Raw genomic sequence first — 24,502 nt, forward strand, 5'->3', positions numbered from 1 at the left:
CATCCATCATCAGACAATCGTGTTGTCTACAAGGTTCCAATCAGATGTGGACGCTTCATCTGTTAATGTCAAGAGTGAGTAAAAACGATCGGTATTACCTTGTTGTCGCGGCATCTCTTTAGAAAGGTGAGAGACTCGATCATGTGAGCCTTCTGGTCTCAGTCTGTTAAAAGCTCTAACAGATGTGTGGAAACGCTCCCCGTAGAGGCAGTTCAATCTTGATTTGAAGCTTTCGTTACTGCAGGAATCCACTCCTAATTTACGAAGCTTTTTAAAAAACCATACGCACCATCTGCTTAACAGTGTATGTACAACATATTATTGCGTCATTCAAAACGAGTAGGCCATTGCATGCTGGCGTCTGGGTCAAAATGTAGCAAATTCTAAACAATACCTACAAACTCCACAACTGACATGACACATCAACCATCGCCCCCTACTGACAGGCTCTCGTCCACATGCAGGCCGATGCAGGGCCACCACCTTGTGCCACACAGGGGCAGCTGCTACTTGGGGATTCTCTTCGAGTGTTCGAGATGAGATACAAAACTCCGAATTGCCAAGGCGATTAAGCAGGCACCATATAAATGCAATTATGATAACATAGTGAATGCTTGGGAGCTTTTTGGCTCTCGCTTCTGGTTAGAGACCTAACCAACCCACAGGTCCACAAAGACTGGCTGCTCTTACTCTGCAGGTTGAACCTATGAATTGAGTGTTCAACTTCACGTTCTTGTCATTAAAGGCCTGTGACAAAGGTGCATCTATTGGGGCGACATCGTCTCAAGCTTACGCATCTACCGGGTCTCCATTTGACTTTGTCTTGTCTCGGAGGAAGTCCACCCACACCTCCACTTCCACAAACTGCTGGGAGTTGCCTTGCTCTGCCTCACAGTCAGAATTCTCCTCCTGCTTCACGTTGCCTCCATTGATGTGAAGGTCCCATTTTGGAGTTGAATCCTCATCTTCACATTTTACCATCACTTCTTCGCTCTTCACCATCACTTCTTCACATTTAACCGTCACCTCTTCATATTCCACCTCGATACCATTACAAGTGTCCAAGCTGGGATATTCTTCCGGTTCTTGTTTGATGAGGGATGGGCTCATTGCGGCATTTTGAGTTTCACAAGCTGTTTTCAGACTCCACTCCTTGTGGATCTTCTGATGCTTGTGTGTTTTCTGGTGGACATGAAAATTTGATGAAAGTGTAAACGCCTTCCCGCACGGAGTGCATTTGAAGGGTTTCTCTCCCGTGTGTGTTCTCTGGTGTGCTACAAGAGGAGATGAATGTGCAAACGCCTTCCCACACACACTGCACTTGAAGGGTTTCTCTCCTGTGTGTGTTCTCTGGTGTGCTGCAAAAGGAGATGCATGTGCAAACGCCTTCCCACACACACTGCACATGAAGGGTTTCTCTCCCGTGTGCGTTCTCTGGTGTGCTATAAGAGAAGATGAATGTGCAAACGCCTTCCCACATACACTGCACATGAAGGGTTTCTCTCCCGTGTGTGTTCTCTGGTGGGCTACAAGATGAGATGAATGTGCAAACGCCTTCACACACACACTGCACTTGAAGGGTTTCTCTCCCGTGTGTGTTCTCTGGTGTATTACAAGAGTAGATGAATGTGCAAATGGCTTCCCACACACACTGCACTCGAAGGGTTTCTCTCCTGTGTGAGTTCTCTGGTGTATTAAAAGATTGTATGAATCTGAAAACGCCTTATCGCACAGAGTGCATTTGAAGGGTTTCTCTCCCGTGTGTGTTCTCTGGTGTTTTTTAAGAACAGTTGACTTTGAAAATGCCTTCCCACACACACTGCACTCGAAGGGTTTCTCTCCCATGTGTGTTCTCTGGTGGGCCTGAAGGACTGATGGCCATGCAAATGCCTTGTCACACACAGTGCACTTGAAAGGTTTCTCTCCTGTGTGTGTTCTCTGGTGGGCCTGAAGAGCGGATGGCAATGCAAATGCCTTGTCACACACAGTGCACTTGAAAGGTTTCTCTCCTGTGTGTTTTCTCTGGTGGGCCTGAAGAGCGGATGGCCATGCAAATGCCTTGTCACACACAGTGCACTTGAAAGGTTTCTCTCCTGTGTGAGTTTTCTGGTGCTGTGTCAAGTTCCCAGGATGATCCGTGCTGTTTGCACGCTGGTCCCAATGTTGCCCTTTTTCACCGAGCTGCGCCAAGTGCATTTGCTCCATCAGATCAATTCTGCAGAGGAAGCAACAGCTGCAGACAGAAACAAATGATATCCACACCATCGACACGTCAGTATCGAGGCACAGAGGAATGCATATATAGTCACACGTAACTTACATGTCTATACTTGTTAACATATTTATGATGTAATGAAAAAGTTTCCTAAATTCATCACACGGGCTGTGATTGCACACAATGAGAGGGCAAATGGTCATCAACATGCCTGGAAGCCCTAGTATCTTCAAAATGAATGTTAACCCAAAACTCCGAGCACACAATTTCGGCTGTCTGGCTTCAAAAGGAATATTTATGAAAGCTAAATTCAGCTGAAATAGCAAAGGGCATTGAAAATAATATTTGTGTTATGCAGAAATGTATAAATTAATGTTCAATCGCAACTTCGAGGTGTGAAGCCAGGCTCAGATGTCCTTGACTGCTGGGAAGAACAGTTCAGAATTCAGCTGCGTGTGTGCTGTGGTAAACTTCCTGACTCCATTCTTACAAAGAGTTCCAGAGGAAAGCAAAAATAAACTACTGGTTACATTTCACCTCCGTGCTCAATAGAGTTGATAGACTTTACTGCAAATACAAACTTTACACTGTCACAAACTCAAGAGGTGGAGCCAGGATTTTCAGGTAGGGGGGGGGGCAACCCCTCCAGCAAAGAAAAATGATAGGAGTTGTTAATAAGTAAGGAGTTGTTAGTAAGGTGTTGTTAGCAAGGACTTGTCCCTTGCTTTTATTCCATGCGTGTGATTGGCATCGCGCTCGCTGACGGTGTTTGACTTCAGGGAAGTCGTGTACTGTATACGCAACTGCGCACAATTCTGTGAGTTGCTTGTAACTGCCGTTACTTATTGTCAATTATGGACTCGGACTGTTGTCCTATCATCTCAGAGTCCCTGGCACGTAATAATATGCCACACGGTGGCAGTGGGGGTCGCGACTATTTTCAGCTCGCCACGCCATTCCCTTCCCGAGTTGCCAAAATCGACATTACATAAAAGTGGGTTAAGGTTAAATTTCCTTCAATGAAAAACATCTGATTTAGTTAAATTCATTTGTTTCGGCTTTTTTTCTTTCTTGCATCAAATTTATCAGGGTTTTTCAGTGAAATAAGGGAATATGAAATGCATCCAAGACAAGAATACGAGTCCCAGGCGAAATGAGGGATTTCGATAGGATCGTTGGGGGGACACGTGCCACCCCACCCCCACTGTCACGCACTGGCATGGTTCACAGGTGGTGGTGTGTCCAGACCCACGCCTGGCCACCTTCATGTGCTCACTATTAATGCTTCCTCACTCCATTACGTAATTCATTGAGGATCAATCAACACAGCCCTGGCAATGTTGATTTGGAGTTTGCATGTCTCTCTCTCCCCCGTGGTCGCGTGAATTTCCCTCCGGATCCCCGGTTTCCCCTCCACAAGTACAGTGAGAGAAAAAAATTAACCGTAAAAACAAAGTTTTTCACTATAAATCCTTTATATGCGTGGCATCGGGGCGGCTAGAGTCCTCTCGTCCTCTGGCTTGAGATGGCTGCCACCTATGGGTCAGATGATTGTGCCAGCATTAACCATTTGGTAAATAAATATTTAAAAAGATTTCCCTAAACAGTGTAAAATTTTGGGGAAAAAATTTCACGAAAATTCATTGTCACGCACAACGAGTCTGTGTGCAAAATGTCAGCTCGATTGCATCACGGGAAGTGAGTTAAAAAACGACCGAAAGATTTGCACGGTCCTAAGCAAGCAAGCAAGCGAACTTAATATAAAGAATTTTAAAAGTATTTGATCCCCTGCTGATTTTGTACGTTTGCCCACTGACAAAGAAATGATCAGTCTATAATTTTAATGGTAGGTTTATTTGAACAGTGAGAGACAGAGTAACAACAAAAATCCAGAAAAACGCATGTCAAAAATGTTGTAAATTGATTTGCATTTTAATTAGGGAAATAAGTATTTGACCCCTCTGCAAAACATGACTTAGTACTTGGTGGCAAAACCCTTGTTGGCAATCACAGAGGTCAGACGTTTCTTGTAGTTGGCCACCAGGTTTGCACACATCTCAGGAAGGATTTTGTCCCACTTCTCTTTGCAGATCTTCTCCAAGTCATTAAGGTTTCGAGGCTGACGTTTGGCAACTCGAACCTTCAGCTCCCTCCACGGATTTTCTATGGGATTAAGGTCTGGAGACTGGCTAGGCCACTCCAGGACCTTAATGTGCTTCTTCTTAAGCCACTCCTTTGTTGCCTTGGCCGTGTGTTTTGGGTCATTGTCATGCTGGAATACCCATCCACGACCCATTTTCAATGCCCTGGCTGAGGTTATCACCCAAGATTTGACGGTACATGGCCCCGTCCATCGTCCCTTTGATGCGGTGAAGTTGTCCTGTCCCCTTAGCAGAAAAACACCCCCAAAGCATAATGTTTCCACCTCCATGTTTGACGGTGGGAATGGTGTTCTTGGGGTCATAGGCAGCATTCCTCCTCCTTCAAACACGGCGAGTTGAGTTGATGCCAAAGAGCTCAATTTTGGTCTCATCTGACCACAACCCTTTCACCCAGTTGTCCTCGGAATCATTGAGATGTTCATTGGCAAACTTCAGACGGACATGTATATGTGCTTTCTTGAGCAGGGGGACCTTGCGGGTGCTGCAGGATTTCAGTCCTTCACGGCGTAGTGTGTTACCAACTGTTTTCTTGGTGACCATGGTCCCAGCTGCCTTGAAATCATTGGCAAGATCCTCCCGTGTAGTTCTGGGCTGATTCCTCACCGTTCTAATGATCGTTGCAACTCCACGAGGTGAGATCTTGCATGGAGCCCCAGGCCGAGGGAGATTGAGTTCTTTTGTGTTTCTTCCATTTGCAAATAATCGCACTAACTGTTGTCACCTTATCGCCAAGCTGCTAGGCGATGGTCTTGTAGCCCATTCCAGCCTTGTGCAGGTTTACAATCTTGTCCCTGACATCCTTGGAGAGCTCTTTGGTCTTGGCCATGGTGGAGAGTTTGGAATCTGATTGATTGCTTCTGTGAACAGGTGTCTTTTATACAGGTAACAAGCTGAGATTAGGAGCACTCCCTTTAAGAGTGTGCTCCTAATATCAGTTCGTTACCTGTATAAAATACACCTGGGAGCCAGAAATATTTCTGATTTAGAGGGGGTCAAATAATTATTTCCCTCATTAAAATGCAAATCATTTTATAACATTTTTGACATGCGTTTTTCTGGATTTTGTTGTTGTTATTCTGTCTCTCACTGTTCAAATAAACCTACCATTAAAATTATAGACTGGTCATTTCGTTGTCGGTGGACAAACGTACAAAATCAGCAGGGAATCAAATACTTTTTCCTTCACTGTAGACAGTGAACACCGCCAGGCTGTTGACAAAGCCTCACCTTGTTGTTGTTGTTGGCAGGTCGCGCTGAAGACAAGAGCGGTATAGCAGCTCAAGCGGGATTGGCCTGGTATAAAAATAAAATAACTGTGAATATTTAAAATAAAACAAAGTTACAAAGTGGCAAGCCGTGTGAAGACAAATTAAACTTAAGCGAGAGAATTGAAACAAACGCGATCAGGCGAGGGCAGGAGGCAAGGCCCTGTGTGGCTAGGCCCCGCGTTGTAAGATCCAACCTGGACATCGCTTCCATGCTCGCCGCTACTCAATTGACACCCCTACGAGAGAGCGAGGCTCTACCTTGGTAAACAACGACAACAACAACCACCACAACCGCCACCAACACCACCACCACAACAACCACGATGAGAATTTCTCACCTCGGATTTCAGTGCACGGGCGGAGCGGCAGCTTCCTGTTGCGTCGTGACGTCACGCGGCAGCAGGTGACATGACGTCACTTGCGGGGTACGATAACGCTCCCCTCCCACAATGAGCGGCTCCGTACGTGAATATATTATGTTAATGATGGCGGCCCACATGTCAGTGTTTCTGTTTTATTTGGTATAGAGCAGTGGCGGCTGGTGATATTTATTTTTGGGGGGGCGCATTTTTTTTATTTTATTGAGGGGGGCAAATAAATATAAAGCAGTACCAAAAACCATTTTGACTACTTGAATATAAAATTTGATGATCTTTATTTACATTTCAGACCAAAAGAAGTACCAAAAAGCATGTTTCCTACTTGAACATAAATGTTTCTCTTTTATATACATTTCAGACCAAAGTACCAAAAAACATGTTTCCTACTTGAACATAAAAACGTTAGTTTCATGCTATTATCAATATGGCTGCGGCTACTTTCATGACGTTTGCATTTGTCAGAGAGATGTTTGAGGTCTCTTACCCCCGTCGTTGTCCACAAAACTTCAGTGCCGACACTTTGAAATAAAAGACAGGGAAAACAAAAAAGAGAATTGCTAACATCACATCCAGCCAGCCACCTCCGTTTCTCATAACAAGCGCGGGTGAAGCTTCGTGTGTAGCTTTCGTCCTCTGTCACTGGCCTGCTGCTGGATTTGTAAATCGGGTTGGTCCGGTCCGAGATCCTTTATCTTTTTTATTTCTTCCAGCGAAAGCCTTGTGAAAGGGTTTTTTTGTAAATAAATTACAGAATTTGGATGAACTGCTGCCATTGTTTACACAAAAAATTTGATCAGCCTAGCAAGTGTCAAAGTGGTGTCGCCTGCGCACTCGCAGTAGTGGCCCAGAGCGTAAATTTGAATGACAGGTGACAAGAACCAATCAGATTGGATAAAATAACATGTATTCAATTCTGATTGGCCAGGGACGCAACGACTTGCGCCCCGAGGAGAATCTTTAAGAAACCAATTAGAGACCAGCTTCAGGTCACATGCTGTCCGAAAATTTAAAGTCTCACATAGACATCCATTTGTCCGGCGCCCCGCATGAAACATATTGAAAAACATAGAAAATAGTTGACCGATTAAAGCCAGTTTTTATTAAATGCTGATGCTTTTCTTACTACCAGCCGGCACATCGTATGAAAAAAATATTTTATTTATGTATTTTTATATAAATTTTGTATATGTATATTTCTTGAATATTGATGGGGGCGGCGCCCCTGCGCCCTCTATTGACGAGCCGCCACTGGTATAGAGCCCTGTGAGCCATTCGGCTCTTGAATCGGGTGCAACCGCAACAAACAAGACAACATCTTGAAGTGACAATGCGCAAACAGAAAAATCCAGGATAAAACTGTAAAGTCTCCCAGAAAAACCGCACCGTACACACAACGCTGTGCAAAAATCCCGTGGGTGCAGAACCAGTCAGAATAACTCGCGACGGCTTTCACAAATGTATTATGTTAATGAGCCACCAGTCACCGGGCGGAGGTGACGTCACGCTCAGAAGAGCGGTGGTCGGGTGAATATATTGGTGACATGACGTCACTAGCGAGGTACACATCCCCTGGCGTTTGACGCCGATGAGGTCATGCTGAGCGGTGACGTCAGAGAGCGGGGTCAGAGTTCAAGTTTGTTGACAGAAGGGGAGCGGCAGTGTCGTGGTGAGCGCTGCGCTCCGCACCGACCAGCCGAGTTCCATTCCCACTCATGGCCAACACCGCCAGTGACGACTTTCTGAACCGGTCCTGAGCCTCCCCTACGTCGACTCCGCCTCAAACGAGTACCCGGTGCGGTGTGTAAACATCGCCACTGGGGAGACAAAGGCGGCCGGGCGTGGTGCTGGCCACCCACCCCCTCGTGTGCCGTCTCACCCTTAATAGGTGCTTGCTAACAGCACTTGCCCCAACATGTGCAGGCTACACGGGGGATCTTTGTCTTTGTGTTGGGAGCAAGTTTGAGTGGCGTGCAGTCGTGGGAGTTGAACGGGCGCCTGCTGCTACTGACAGTCGTTGACTCCGGTGGGACAGACGCTGATAGACACACACACAGACAAGACAGGTGGACAGACATACAAGATGAACAGAGAGAGACAGAGACGACATAGACACAGGCAGAGAGACACACATGCGACCAGAGACACAGACGGACAGAGACATGTTGAATCGAACTCACTTCACTCGCTCCATTGAAAGAGATTCCTCGATCTTTGCCCATCCCCGGAAGTCGTTCTAGTTTCTATTTATTTCATTGTGTGTGGCGTGTACGTGTAAGCAATGTGGGATATCGATGTACACAGATATGAACAAGTTCAGTGGACAAGTAAAAATAATCGTGACGTTCCGATCACGACACGAGCGGTCGTCCTCACAGGCGAAAACATCCCGACATTGTCGTGGCAGAAGTCACGTGAGCCACAGCACGTGACATAGATAAGGTGCCCCCCCCTCTCCCCCCCCCCCCCGGTCAGCTGAGCATTGTTTTAATGTGGTGGGGCTCACGCGAATTTGATTTCTGCAAGACGAAGGTACTGTGAAAACCCACTGGCTATACGCTTTTATAAGCGCACAACTTTATCTGTGATGAACGCTGCACTTTCCGTCATTTACATGCAGGGAAGGCTGCAAACCTACGCACCCCCTGCATGAACGACGGAGGCGCAGGGACAGACGTTCGATCACGTTGGAATCGATCTGCAGACGGCAGTCTTCTCGCACGGCCAGCTCAGCTGTGTTGCCTTATCTCGATCCCGCGATCCCAACCAGGTGAAAGTCCGCATCAAATCGAATCCCCGGCAAGGCCATCTACTTCACGACGAGAGAAAATTCACACGAAATATCGTTTTCAATTAAGTCTGACATATGTAAAATTACATGATTTTAATAAAGAAATACAATTATCTAATTCAAAGCATAATACAATTCAAAGATGTTTCATTTGAAAACTTAACAATGGAGCATCAGGAGCTTACGTGAATGCGTCGTTTTGTGTGCAATCACTTCTGTGACTTTCCTGGCCGAAGGCCCTAAATGGTTGTGAGGGACGCCGCAGGCGGTCTGGCTTGCTTCCACCCATGGTTGTGAACATCCAGACGTTAATCGGCAAGGACCATTTCCTGTCCTAGTTCAACAAAACCTACGTCAACACATAATACGAAATTATAATTCGTGTTGTAGAGAATGAACCTCCTATACGTGTAACTTTTCAGTGGTATGCCTTGTAACTGATGAATGATCCGAGTGTGCTCCCTATTTCAAAGACAATGAGTTGCTCCAGAGGCAGACGCTTCCTGAAAACACAAAAGTACCCTTTGACCTATATCACAAAAACGGGTCTCACCCGAGTTATCTATACAGGTTACTTCCAAAAACACACTTTGTCCTAACATTACTTATTCAATGTTTGACAAAATGTTACATGTACGCACACAATCAGACAAGTATTCATTCTAAATTATTGAGTCATTTTAACATTTAATTACATCGTATAATGAAGCTATTTTAAAAAAATACGCACCGTCTGTATGTACAACATACTATTGCGCCATTCAAAACGAGTAGACCATTGCATGCTGGCGTCTCGGTCAAAATATAGCAAATTCTAAACATTACCTACAAACTCCACAACTGACATGGCACATCAACCATCGCCCCCTACTGACAGGCTCTTGTCCACATGCAGGCCGATGCAGGGCCACCACCTTGTGCCACACAGGCGCAGCTGCTACTTTGGGATTTCTCTTGGGAGTTTGAAACGAGATACGATACAAAACTCTGGATTGCCGAGGTGATTAAGCAAGCACCATAAAAATGCAATTGATAACAGTGAATGCTTGGGAGCTTTTCGGCTCTCGCTCCTGGTGAGAGATCTACGCAACCCACAGGTCCACAAAGACTGGCCGCTCTTACCCTGCAGGTTGAACCTAGGAATTGAGTGTTCAACTTCACATTCTTGTCATTAAAGGCCTGTGACAAAGGTGCATCTATTGGAGCGACATCGTCTCTAGCTTACACATCTACCGGGTCTCCTTTTGACTTTGTCTTGTCTCGGAGGAAGTCCACCCACACCTCCACTTCCACAAACTGCTGGGAGTTGCCTCGCTCTGCCTCACAGTCAGAATTCTCCTCCTGCTTCACGTTGCCTCCATCGATGTGAAGGTCCCATTTTGGAGTTGAATCTTCATCTTCACATTTTAGCTTCACTTCTTCGCTCTTCACAATCACTTGTTCACATTTCACCGTCACCTCTTCATATTTCACCTCGATACCTTTAAAAGTGTCCAAGCTGGGATTTTCTTCCGGTTCTTGTTTAATGAGGGATGGGCTCATTGCGGCACTTTGACTTTCACAAGCTGATTTCTGACTCCACTCCTTGTCGATCTTCTGATGCTTGTGTGTTCGCTGGTGGACATGAAAATGTGATGAATATGCAAATGCATTCCCACACACACTGCACTTGAAGGGTTTCTCTCCTGTGTGTGTTCTCTGGTGTGTTTTAAGAGAAAATAACCATGCAAATGCCTTCCCACACACACTGCACTTGAAGGGTTTCTCTCCCGTGTGAGTTCTCTGGTGTTTTTTAATAGCAGATGACTGTGAAAATGCCTTGTCACACACAGTGCAATTGAAGGGTTTCTCCCCCGTGTGTGTTCTCTGGTGTGTTTCAAGAGTAGATGACTGTGAAAATGCCTTGTCACACACAGTGCACCTGAAGGGTTTCTCGCCCGTGTGTGTTCTCCGATGTGCTACAAGATGAGATAAATTTGAAAACGCCTTCCCACACACCCTGCACTTGAAGGGTTTCTCTCCCGTGTGTGTTCTCTGGTGATTTTCAAAAGCAGATGACTGTGAAAATGCCTTGTCACACACAGTGCACTTGAAGGGTTTCTCTCCCGTGTGTGTTCTCTGGTGTACTTGAAGATGTGTTGACTGTGCAAACGCCTTCCCACACACACTGCACCTGAAGGGTTTCTCTCCCGTGTGTGTTCTCCGGTGTGTTACAAGATAAGATAACTTTGTAAATGCCTTCACACACACCCTGCACTTGAAGGGTTTCTCTCCTGTGTGTGTTCTCTGGTGTGTTTTAAGAGCAAATGACCGTGCAAATGCCTTGTCACACACAGTGCACTTGAAGGGTTTCTCTCCCGTGTGTGTTCTCTGGTGTTTTTTAAGAGCAGATGAATGTGCAAATGCCTTGTCACACACAGTGCACTTGAAGGGTTTCTCTCCCGTGTGTGTTCTCTGGTGTTTTTCAAGATCAGACGACTGTGAAAATGCCTTCCAACACGCAGTGCATTTGAAGGGTTTCTCTCCAGTGTGTGTTCTCTGGTGTTTTTCAAGATCAGATGACCGTGTAAACGCCTTCCCACACACACTGCAGTTGAAGGGTTTCTCTCCTGTGTGTGTTCTCTGGTGTGTTTTAAGAGCAAATGACCGTGCAAATGCCTTCCCACAAACACTGCACTTGAAGGGTTTCTCTCCCGTGTGTGTTCTCTGGTGTCTTTCAAGATCAGATGACTGTGAACATGCCTTCCCACACACAGTGCACTTGAAGGGTTTCTCTCCCGTGTGTGTTCTCTGGTGTTTTTTAAGAACATATGACCGTGCAAATGCCTTGTCACACACAGTGCACTTGAAGGGTTTCTCTCCCGTGTGTGTTCTCTGGTGTGTTTCAAGAGCAGATGACTGTGCAAATGCCTTGTCACACACAGTGCACTTGAAGGGTTTCTCTCCTGTGCGAGTTCTCTTGTGTCGTGTCAAATTTCCAGGATGATCCGTGCTGTTTGCACGCTGGTCGCATTGTTGCCTTTTTGCACCGCGCCCTGCCGAGTGCATTTGCTCCATCAGACCAATTCTGCAGAGGAAGCGACAGCTGCAGACAGGAAAAAAGAATATCCACACCATCTACACGTCAGCATCGATGCACAGAGGAATGCATATATACACAGTAACACGACTTGCACATCTATACTTATTCATATACTAGCAGGAAGTACCCGGCGTAAGCCCAGGTCTTAAAAATATTTTAAATCTACTCTTAAAAATGTAACAGCAGTGCGTACTGACTGTGGTGGTACCTGCTATGATTAGAGCAGTGTATACCAACTGTGGTGGTATATGATATCACGACAGTAGTATATGCCGATTCTATATCAGTATTTATCGACTGTATAGCACAAAGTACTCACCTGACAGAGTGGCGTGGTGAGGTCTAGCCCCGTGCAGAGCCTCCGGCCTCGTCTAGATTGTCCAGCCGGCCAAGGTGGTACCTTGGCAGGCTGGGACTGGGCTGCTATCCCTGCCCCCCCCCCTCCCCCCACGGCCACGATCTCCCCGGGCACTCTGCAGTAATATCTACGGCCTATAGTGGTAGCATCTAGCAACTGTATAATAGTAATAACTACACGCATTGGGGTGGGGGGGACATCACAGTGAAGAACTTACGTGAGCGTTAAGTGTATTTTTATAGCATTTTTAAAGCGAAAGGAAATGTCCCCCTCACTCCCACCGAAGGCGTGCGACTTGGCATGGGCCATTCCCCCCACCAAAGGCGTGTGAGTTGGTACGGTCGTGCAGGCGTCAAATAATTAAATAAAATGAAAGAGCACAAAAATCGCACTAAATCATTAATTAAACTAATTTCAAGTTGACGGGTGTAAAAAAGAAATAGCGCTTGCTGACCGGAGGGCATACGGCGTGGTGCCTGGCTATTTTTTTTACACAAACCTCACCGTTGGAGAGCCAAGCGAGCGACCACAAACAAACCCACAATTTTTGACTTTTATATAGATAGATAGAAGAATAGAAGATAGATTCATGATATAGTGAAAAAGTGCCCCAAATTCCTCACACGGGCTTTTATGGCACACAATGAGATATCAAAGGGTCATAAACATGCCTGGAAGCCCTAGTATCTTCAAAGTGAATATTAACCCAAACTCCGAGCACACAATTTCGGCTGTCTGGCTTCAAAAGGAATATTTATGAAAGCTAAATTCAGCTGAAATAGCAAAGGGCATTGAAAATAATACTATTTGTGTTATGCAGAAATGCATAAATTAATGTTCAATCGCAACTTCGAGGTGTGAAGCCAGGCTCAGATGTCCTTGACTGCTGGGATGAACAGTTCCGACTTCAGCTGCGTATGTGCTGTGGTAAACTTCCTGACTCCATTCTTACAATAAGTTCCATAGGAAAACAAAAATAAAATACCGGTTTGATTTCACCTCCGTGCTCAATAGAGTTGATAGACTTTACTGCAAATACAAACTTTACACTGTCACAAACTCAAGAGGTGGAGCCAGGATTTTCAGGGAGGGGGGGGGCAACCCCTCCAGCAAAGAAAAATGATAGGAGTTGTTAATAAGTAAGGAGTTGTTAGTAAGGTGTTGTTAGCAAGGACGTGTCCCTTGCTTTTATTCCACGCGTGTGATTGGCATCGCGCTCGCTGACGATGTTTGCCTTCAGGGAAGTCGTGTACTGTATACGCAACTGCGCACAATTCTGTGAGTCGCTTGTAACGGCCGTTACTTATTGTCAATTATGGACTCGGACTGTTGTCCTATCATCTCAGAGTCCCTGGCACGTAATAATATGCCACACGGTGGCAGTGGGGGTCGCGACTATTTTCAGCTCGCCACGCCATTCCCTTCCCGAGTTGCCAAAATCGACATTACATAAAAGTGGGTTAAGGTTAAATTTCCTTCAATGAAAAACATCCGATTTAGTTAAATTCATTTGTTTCGGCTTTTTTTCTTTCTTGCATCAAATTTATCAGGGTTTTTCAGTGAAATAAGGGAATATGAAATGCATCCAAGACAAGAATACGAGTCCCGGGCGAAATGAGGGATTTCGATAGGATCGTTGGGGGGACACGTGCCACCCCACCCCCACTGTCACGCACTGGCATGGTTCACAGGTGGTGGTGTGTCCAGACCCACGCCTGGCCACCTTCACCTGCTCACTATTAATGCTTCCTCACTCCATCACGGAATTCATTGAGGATCAATCAACACAGCCCTGGCAATGTTGATTTGGAGTTTGCGTGTCTCTCTCTCCCCCCGTGGTCGCGTGAATTTCCCTCCGGATCCCCGGTTTCCCCTCCACAAGTACAGTGAGAGAAAAAATTATTTGATCCCCTGCTGATTTTGTACATTTGCCCACTGACAAAGAAATGATCAGTCTATAATTTTAATGGTAGGTTTATTTGAACAGTGAGAGACAGAGTAACAACAAAAATCCAGAAAAACGCATGCCAAAAATGTTGTAAATTGATTTGCATTTTAATTAGGGAAATAAGTATTTGACCCCTCTGCAAAACATGACTTAGTACTTGGTGGCAAAACCCTTGTTGGCAATCACAGAGGTCAGACGTTTCTTGTAGTTGGCCACCAGGTTTGCACACATCTCAGGAAGGATTTTGTCCCACTTCTCTTTGCAGATCTTCTCCAAGTCATTAAGGTTTCGAGGCTGACGTTTGGCAACTCGAACCTTCAGCTCCCTCCACGGATTTTCTATGGGATTAAGGTCTGGAGACTGGCTAGGCCACTCCAGGACCTTAATGTGCTTCTTCTTGAGCCACTCCTTTGTTGCCTTGGCCGTGTGTTTTGGGTCATTGTCATGCTGGAATACCCATCCACGACCCATTTTCAATGTCCTGGCTGAGGGAAGGAGGTTCTCCCCAAGATTTGACGGTACATGGCCCCGTCCATCGTCCCTTTGATGCGGTGAAGTTATCCTGTCCCCTTAGCAGAAAAACACCCCCAAAGCATAATGTTTCCACCTCCATGTTTGACGGTGGGAATGGTGTTCTTGGGGTCATAGGCAGCAATCCTCCTCCTTCAAACACGGCGAGTTGAGTTGATGCCAAAGAGCTCAATTTTGGTCTCATCTGAGCACAACCCTTTCACCCAGTTGTCCTCTGAATCATTGAGATGTTCATTGGCAAACTTCAGACGGGCATGTATATGTGCTTTCTTGAGCAGGGGGACCTTGCGGGTGCTGCAGGATTTCAGTCCTTCACGGCGTAGTGTGTTACCAACTGTTTTCTTGGTGACCATGGTCCCAGCTGCCTTGCAATCATTGACAAGACCCTCCCGTGTAGTTCTGGGCTGATTCCTCACCATTCTCATGATCGTTGCAACTCCACGAGGTGAGATCTTGCATGGAGCCCCAGGCCGAGGGAGATTGACAGTTCTTTTGTGTTTCTTCCATTTGCAAATAATCGCACCAACTGTTGTCACCTTATCGCCAAGCTGCTAGGCGATGGTCTTGTAGCCCATTCCAGCCTTGTGCAGGTTTACAATCTTGTCCCTGACATCCTTGGAGAGCTCTTTGGTTTTGGCCATGGTGGAGAGTTTGGAATCTGATTGATTGATTCTGTGAACAGGTGCCTTTTATACAGGTAACAAGCTGAGATTAGGAGCACTCCCTTTAAGAGTGTGCTCCTAATATCAGTTCGTTACCTGTATAAAAGACACCTGGGAGCCAGAAATATTTCTGATTTAGAGGGGGTCAAATAATTATTTCCCTCATTAAAATGCAAATCATTTTATAACATTTTTGACATGCGTTTTTCTGGATTTTGTTGTTGTTATTCTGTCTCTCACTGTTCAAATAAACCTACCATTAAAATTATAGACTGGTCATTTCGTTGTCGGTGGACAAACGTACAAAATCAGCAGGGGATCAAATACTTTTTCCTTCACTGTAGACAGTGAACACCGCCACGCTGTTGACAAAGCCTCACCTTGTTGTTGTTGGCAGGTCGCGCTGAAGACAAGAGCGGTATAGCAGCTCAAGCGGGATTGGCCTGGTATAAAAATAAAATAACTGTAAATATTTAAAATAAAACAAAGTTACAAAGTGGCAAGCCGTGTGAAGACAAATTAAACTTAAGCGAGATAATTGAAACAAACGCGATCAGGCGAGGGTAGGAGGCAAGGCCCTGTGTGGCTAGGCCCCGCGTTGTAAGATCCAACCTGGACATCGCTTCCATGCTCGCTGCTACTCAATTGACACCCCTACGAGAGAGCGAGGCTCTACCTTGGTAAACAACGACAACAACAACCACAACCGCCACCAACACCACCACCACAACAATCGCGATGAGAATTTCTCACCTCGGATTTCAGTGCACGGGCGGAGCGGCAGCTTCCTGTTGCGTCGTGACGTCACGCGGCAGCAGGTGACATGACGTCACTTGCGGGGTACGATAACGCTCCCCTCCCACAATGAGCGGCTCCGTACGTGAATATATTATGTTAATGATGGCGGCCCACATGTCAGTGTTTCTGTTTTATTTGGTATCGAGCCCTGTGAGCCATTCGGCTCTTGAATCGGGTGCAACCGCAACAAACAAGACAACATCTTGAAGTGACAATGCGCAAACAGAAAAATCCAGGATAAAACTGTAAAGTCTCCCAGAAAAACTGCACCGTACACACAACGCTGTGCAAAAATCCCGTGGGTGCAGAACCAGTCAGAATAAACTCGCGACGGCTTTCGCAAATGTATTATGTTAATGAGCCACCAGTCACCGGGCGGAGGTGACGTCACGCTCAGAAGAGCGGTGGTCGGGTGAATATCTTGGTGACATGACGTCCCTAGCGAGGTACACATCCCCTGGCGTTTGACGCCAATGAGGTCATGCTGAGCGGTGACGTCAGAGAGCGGGGTCAGAGTTCAAGTTTGTTGACAGAAGGGGAGCGGCAGTGTCGTGGTGAGCGCTGCGCTCCGCACCGACCAGCCGAGTTCCATTCCCGCTCGTGGCCAACACCGCCAGTGACGACTTTCCGAACCGGTCCTGAGCCTCCCCTACGTCGACTCAGCCTCAAACGAGTACCCGGTGCGGTGTCAACATCGCTAGCACTGGGGAGACAAAGGCGGTCGGGCGTGGTGCTGGCCACCCACCCACTCGTGTGCCGTGACGACCTCCATCGGTGCTGCTACTCGCTGTGAGCAGCACTTTGTAGATGTCGTGGCTTGGCTCTTCAGCACACCGCTGGCGACATTTCACGATGACATTTTCACGTCTATAAAAAATCAGCATACTAACCTATGCCGTTTTTGGCAAAATTGTCCCAATTTTTTTTTTACAAAAAGTGCATTCCTTGGTTGTGTTTAGCCTGAGTAGCCTATATATTACGTAAAAAAGTGGGAAATTTGATACGTTAAATTTTCGAATATAAAAAAGTTAATCGGCATACTGTGCCGATTTTAGCCCAAATAAGCCCAACTTTCACAGCGTTATTTTTGGACAATAGTTCATTCCTCTATTGTATTTAGCCTTAGTGTGCTATGTATTAGATTAAAAGTGGTAAATTTTACGATGAAATGTTCACGTCCCGTTTTTGGCTAATATTGGCCAAATTTTCCAGCTTTATTTTTCAACAAAAATGCAATCCTCGTGTGTTTAGCTTTAGTATCCTATATATCGCGTTAAAAAGTGCGAAATTTCACCATGAAATGTTTAAGTGAAAAAAGAAAATCGGCATACTATGCCGTTTTTGGCTAATATTGGCCAAACTGTCACAACTTTGTTTTTCGACAAAAGTTAATTATTTCATTGTGTTTAGCCTTAGTATGCTATGTATTAGATTAAAAGTGGAAAATTTCATGATGAAATGTTCACGTCCCAAACAGAGAATCGGCATACTAAGCTACGCCGTTTTTGGCTAAAATTGGACACATTTTTACAGCTATATTTTTAAACCAAAAGTACATTCCTCGGTTGTGTTTATCCTGAGTAGCCTATATATTACATAAGATTAAGAGTGGGAAATTTCACAATGAAATTTTCAGGTCCCAAAAATAGTTTTTCGCAAAAAATTTACTAATTTCACAGCCTCATTTTTCAACAAAAAGTTAATTACTTCATTGTATTTACCCTTAGTATGCTATGTATTAGATTTAAAGTGGGACATTTCACGATGCAATTTTCGCGTCCCATAAAGAAATCGGCACACTCACGTATGCCATTTTTGGCCAAAATTGGGCAAATTTTCATAGCTAAACTTTTTAAAGAAAAAAGTTATTTCTCTTTTTTGATTAGCATTAGAATGCTGTATTATTATTATAAAGGTTTGATATTTCATGATGACATTTTCACGTCCTAAAAATTAAATTGGCATAACATTTTTTGGCTAAAAAACAAATAGGCATACTAACCTATGCAGCTTTTGGACATAATTGGGTTAGAGTTAGGCTTAGCAATTAGGGTTAGGGTTTAAGGTTAGGGGTTAGGTTTAGGGTTAGGGATAGGGTTAGGGCTCGATTATTCAAACTCACTACTCTCCGGGACATCTGACAAAAACATTACCAAGCTGAAGCGTGTACAACATTATTTGGCAGGTGTCATGACGGGTACTGCAAAATCCGACCATGTCTGTCCAGTGCTCACCGAACTGCATTGGCTTCCTGTTGCCGAACTCATACAGTATAAGGTTGCACTCATTACATACAAAGCGCTGGCCACAAGTGAACCCCAATACCTTGCTGGTATCATCAAAGAGCATCAACCATCACGCAAACTTCAGTCATCCTCGCAGCAGCTTTTGGCTAGTCATCGAACAAAGACGGTCGCTGCATTGCACGCTTTCAGATGCACTTCTGCAGCCGTCTGGAATGTTCTTCCCTCCGATATTAGGAAGTCACTTTGAGCTACGCATTTTAAAAATCTAAGTTGAAAATATTTTTTCTTTATAACTGCTTTTCGTGCTTAGTTTGGTGTCCCTCCCCGGCACCTCCGATGACCATGGTTGGCTATGTAGGGTGTGAAAGAAGTTCAACATACACACCAACATGGACACTCGCTAAATATACTAACCAACATGGACACTCACTAAAATAACTTAACCAACATGGACACTCGCTAAATAACCTAACCAACATGGACACTCGCTAAATAACCTAACCATCATGGACACTCGCTAAATAACCAAACCAACATGGACACTCGCTAAACAACTTAACCAGCATGATGCTGTAGCGCCACCGTGTGGTCACGTGGTACCACTGCAGCGCCTGGCGCGATGACAGCAGCAGTGGCGCTGTGCGGCGTCTTCACGGCTTCATCGCCGCCAACCCGCTTGGGACTAACGCCAGGACGCCGCAGCAGCAGCAGCGACTCACAACTGCGGGAACGCGCGGGGTGACGCCTGACAGCGGCAACTGCTGGCGAACTGTGTTGGCCTGTACTGCACATGTCCACCAAGATGGCAGACGTAACCACGAATTGAATACTAGCCAAGTTTGGTGGCGATTGCTTTCACGGTGTGGATTTGTATTTGGAACATATTTTCATACATGGAAGTGTCGGAGATTGAATAAAAAAATACACGTTACATGGAGTTACTATTTTTTTAATGTGAAGAACACAGGTGCTGAGAGAAATTAGAAAGGGGAAGAGATAATTAAGGAAGTGGGCACTGTAGAGGGCGCAGCGAGCAGTAGAGGGCAGGTGGTGAACGAGAGTCGTGACAGGCGGCTAGAGGATGATTGATGGGAAGGCGCGTGCGGGGCGAGGCGTCACGTGGGGGGAGGTTGAGGGCGGGGCGGGGCGGGGCGGGGCGGGGCGGGGCGGGGCGGGGCGGGGCGGGGCGGGGCGGGGCGGGGCGGGGCGGGGCGGGGCGGGGCGGGGCGGGGCTTCTCCACGCAGGGCGCCATCTCGACTGGGCACCGCGTGGAGGACGCGTGGTTCTTGTGGCATCGTTGAATTCGTCTTCAACTACCGATCACAGCTGCTCCATGTGGCTTAGCAGCTCCTCAAGGTGGATCACCAGCTCGACCATGTGGCTTAGCAGCTCGTCAAGGTGGATCACCAGCTCCTCAAGGTGAGTTGCCAGCTCATTCAGTGGAATTTTTTTGTCAAACACAGTTACGAGGCCTGTCTTGTGTTTAGAGTTAGTAATAGCCTAGACTCGTAGACCGTCGCTTTTTTAAGTGTAACATTAAAGCTATTTAAGTGCAAAATCCTCTCATTGTTTTTCATTGTAACGAGGCGAGGAGGAGGCTGTAACACGTTCCCAAGAGGGATGAAGTTTAACATCGTGCGTCAACACGTGTTTAGATTGCGGCCTGCGTGGTGATTATCGGCAGCCTGTATGTAATTCAGGCGAGTCCGCGCTCGTTGAATATTGAGTTTTTCGGAGGTTTTTTCAAATATACTTCCCTACGATCGATTTCGTTTATTTTGTGTAATCTGACAGTGATTGTCAACCCCCCCCCCCCCGCAATCATTTCCCGAAATATATTTCAGAACAAACGTTAAGGTGCAAAGTTGACAATTTGTCAATACAAAAGAGGGTTGGGTTTAGGTTTGTTTAGGGTTAGCGGTTAAGGGTTAGGGTCAGGGGGGTTAGGGTTTTGGGATAGGGTTAGTATGATATATGTATATTAAAAGTCAGACATTTCACGATGAAATGTTAAAGTAAATATTCAAATTGGCATACTAACTTATGCCGTTTTTAGCCAAAATAAGCCAAATTTCCACAGCTTTATTTTTCAACAAATTCGGTTGGGTCAGCCTTAGTATGCCATATGTTTAATTAAAAGTCAGAAATTTCACTATGCAATTTTCACGTCCGTAAAAAATAAGCATGCTAACCTATGTCGTTTTAGCAAAAATGAGCAAAATTTTTACATCTTTATTTTTCAAAAAAAGTTCATTCCTCTTTTGTATTTAGCCGTAGTATGCTATATATTACATTAAAAGTGAGAAATTTTACGATTGCATTTTCACATCTCTAAAAGATATCAGCATACTAACCTATGCAGTTTATTTGCTAAAATGAGCCAAATTTTCACATCTTAATTTTCCAAGAAAAAGTTAATTCCTCCTTTTTGTTTAGCATTAGTATGCTATATATTACATTAAAAGGGAGACATTTCACGATTACATTTTCACGTCTCAAAAAGAAAATCAGCATACTAACTTATACAGTTTTTTTGCCAAAATGAGCCAAATTTCCATAGCTTTATTTTTAACAAAAAGTGCATTCCTCCATTGTGTTTGCTGTAGTATGCTACGTATTACGTACAAAATTGAAAATTTCACGATAAAATTTTCACCTCAGGTATGCCAAGAAAATCATCATACCTTCTTTGGCCAAAAAGCAAATTGGCATACTAGCCTATGCCGTTTATGGACAAAATTGTGTAAGGGTTTGGGTGAGGGTTAGGATTAGGGGTTAGGGTTAGTGGTTAGGGGTTAGGGGTTAGTGGTTGGGGGTTAGGGTTAAGGTAGTTAGGGTCCAGGTCCATGTTAAGGGTTAGGGTCATGGTTGGATTAGGGTTAGAGTTCAGGGTTAGGGTTAGTTGAGGGTTAGGCATTAGGGTTAGGGTCAAGTTCAGGGGGTTAGGGTTAAGGGTTAGTATGACAACTGCAGTGCCTCGGCACGGTAACAGCAGCAGTGGCACTGTGTGGTGTCTTCACGGCTTCATTGCAGCCAACCGTACTGCGGACAAACGCCAGGACGCCACATCACCAGCGACTCACAACTACGAATTGATTGCGTGTGATACTGCACTTGTCCACCAGAGGGGACACGTAACACGTCGAGCGCGGTAAAAATAATATTGAAAAAAACTTTTTTTTAAACACGCTTTTATGAAATGTACGAGTAATGACAGAACTCCACGACTCCAGGAAGTGGCCCTGAAGCTTTCCAAAACGTAAGGGACCGTGGCCAATTACAGCCAATGTCAGTTGACCGTGGACAATTAGACCCAAGCCAAAACATAACATATAAAAAATATTTTTTTAACATAAATAAAAAATTATGATAGAATATAGTATTTGTCATTAGTTTGACATAAGTATACCAAGTTTGCAGTCGATACCACATTGGGAAGTGGGTTAAAATTGAGTTACAAGATTTGAGGATACGACAACAACAACAGACAGAGTGAGTTAAAAGAAAGCGTGTAAAAACGAAACTATCCGGCCGATTTGCACTGCAATGCTTTATTTCATTACGGATTTTCAAATAACAAACTACTGCATTGACATCCCAAGCTGTCCCATACATTTAGACCATTAAATATTGGGTGAACATCGGTGCTGAAATAGTGAAACGCACTGCATTCTCAAACAGTGCGCTTCAAATCGGCAACAATCACACCCATCATCGACTTCAATGCAAAATGCCGCCCGGTTCCACAAGTCACACAACAAGCAAGTCGTGTGTGCCCTTCGACTCTACTTGACAGAGTCGAGCCATATACAATTCAACTCATCTCGCTGAGACGCGTTTAAAGGCATATTTGAGGCATCTCACTTGCAACCCTAAGAAGTCCTAAATCCAAAGCAGGAGTCTCAATTCCAAATCTCGGAGTTCCGATTCTTCATGCGGGAATGTGAACACCAAGGAAGTGGTTGTGGTGCTCCCGGAAATGGAATAGGGACTCCCAAAATAATCCATATACAGTACCCTGTTAGCCCAGTCAGGGTTATGGTAAACGGTTAGGGGTCAATGAGAAGTGAATTCCTCCATTGAATTGTGTCTTACAATGCTGTATATACAATAAAAACTGGGCAATTTAACATGTATATTTTTTGGGTGAAAAAATCGACATAGCAGTCAAATACACTAAATGCATGTGGAGGGAAAAAGCCACACGACCATGGGGAGAACATGCAAACTACGAACATACAGCAGGTGTGAGGGACGGGGTTCAACTTACGACTTCCTGTATACCAGGCAAGGTAGTTACATTCTTGCCACTCTGAATTCCTCCATTGACGTTAGTCTCACTACGTGATGGATGAAACAAAAACTGTAAAATTAAAGGTACTACGTGTTTTTTTGCAAAAAATAGCCACATTTTTGACTTGCAACTTTTTTAATTAGAAGCTCATTCCTCCAATGCCTTTAGTCATACTATGCTATATATGAAATGAAATTTGGTGATTATACAAATACAGTGATACCTCGGTTCACGAACTTAATTCGTGAACTGACTCTGGTTGCGAACCGAATTGGTCGTGAACCGAGGCACATTTTCCCATAGGGTTCAATGTAAATCCGATTAATCCGTTCTGACCTTTTTTTTGGTTTTTGAAGCACATAAATATGAAACAAATTACAATACACATTAGTACTGTACAGTATTGTAATGTATAAAGAGAGAACACTAACCTTGCTTGAGATGACTTCTGGCATGGAGGAAGGCAGGTGGGAGGCGGGTGGGAGGCGGTTATTGTTTGGAGGGAGAGTCCCCCTCCATAAGGACATCAGGGGGATCTACTACAGGGGTTTCCTCTCTCCTTTGTCTCCTAGCTGCAGGCTCAGTTTTGCTGAAAAATCTGTCCAATGTCAATGTCTCTTCCTGCGCTGCATAACCCTCCAGGAAATGAGAGACCACATTATCATTCATGAGATTTAACACTCTGTTCGTGACAGTTATGTTGGGGTGGTGCTTTTCAAAAAAGTCATGGCACTCATTCCATTTTTGCATAATGGATTTCATGGCATCACTGCTAACCTCCCTTTCTTCCTCTGTTGACTTTGCCATCTTGTACTCTGAGGCCAGATCAGTCACACGAATACCACTGTCATGCTTTTCTACAATTTCCTTCTTCAGCTCAATGGTTATTTTCTTCACAACCTTGCTGTCACCTTTACTACTGCTCTGCACTTTCTTTTTGCCACCATGCTTGCGCTGCACATTCTTGTCACCTGCATTTCCACTTTGCACATTGTCACTTGCATTTCCACTTGGCACATTGTCACTTGCATTTCCACTTGGCACATTGTCACTTGCATTTCCACTTGGCACATTGTCACTTGCATTTCCACTTGGCACATTGTCACTTGCATTTCCACTTGGCACATTGTCACCTGCATTGCTGTTCTTGTCACCTTCATTGCTGCTCCGCACTTTCTTCTTTCCACCATGCTTCTTGGGAGCCATATTGGGAGTCCAGTACAGTAAGCACTCAACGGGTGAACTGTACAATACAGTACAGTAAGTACAGTATTGTACAGTACAGTAGTACAGTACAGTACTGTATGTGCTAAAAAGCACACCAAAAAGCAAAAAGTCACTGAAAGTGTCTTCACAGTACTCACAGTACTTCTTTCTGTGTCTCTTCTCACCACGATCTTCCTACAGGAAGTCACGACCATGTGACAGCCTGGAAATAGCATTAAAATGGCCGCGGCTCCTGTTCGTGAACCGAAGCGGAGTTCGTGAACCGGAGCATATTTTTATGAACTTTTCTGTTCGTGAACCAAGTTGTTCGTGAACAGAAGCGTTCACTGTATATTTTTTCTCGAGAAAAAAATCGACAATTCAATTAGGGATAGGTTTAGCTTTTGGGGTTATGAAGGTGCAAAGTTGACCATTGTTCAATGCAATTTCCCATTGGAAAAAGTCTTAATTGTTGCAAAACATTTCTAAAAAGCCCTTATTTTGCTTGTCAATAGCACTGCAACCAAAAGACACAGAGAGCCAGTTGTTGTATTCCTGATTGC

The 24,502-nt window shown here is 45.0% G+C and overlaps 1 protein-coding gene across 1 annotated transcript in view; it reads right to left on the reverse strand.

Moving 5' to 3' along the window:
• LOC133359677 (zinc finger protein 271-like) overlaps nt 1-24,502 on the reverse strand; it is a 185,557-nt gene that overhangs the window by 5,284 nt on the left and 155,771 nt on the right. The window contains exons 3-5 of the mRNA XM_061578189.1: nt 10,437-11,898; nt 5,159-5,161; nt 99-2,112 (exon numbers count right to left, since the gene is read on the reverse strand). Of these exons, the coding sequence (XP_061434173.1) occupies nt 790-2,112; nt 5,159-5,161; nt 10,437-11,870 (2,760 nt within the window). The 5' untranslated portion in view covers nt 11,871-11,898 and the 3' untranslated portion in view covers nt 99-789. The remainder of the gene's footprint in view (nt 1-98; nt 2,113-5,158; nt 5,162-10,436; nt 11,899-24,502) is intronic.

Source organism: Lethenteron reissneri, chromosome 65 (genome assembly GCF_015708825.2).
Source record: "Lethenteron reissneri isolate LAM-NWPU_2019-01 chromosome 65, ASM1570882v1, whole genome shotgun sequence".
Classification (NCBI taxonomy): domain Eukaryota; kingdom Metazoa; phylum Chordata; class Hyperoartia; order Petromyzontiformes; family Petromyzontidae; genus Lethenteron; species Lethenteron reissneri.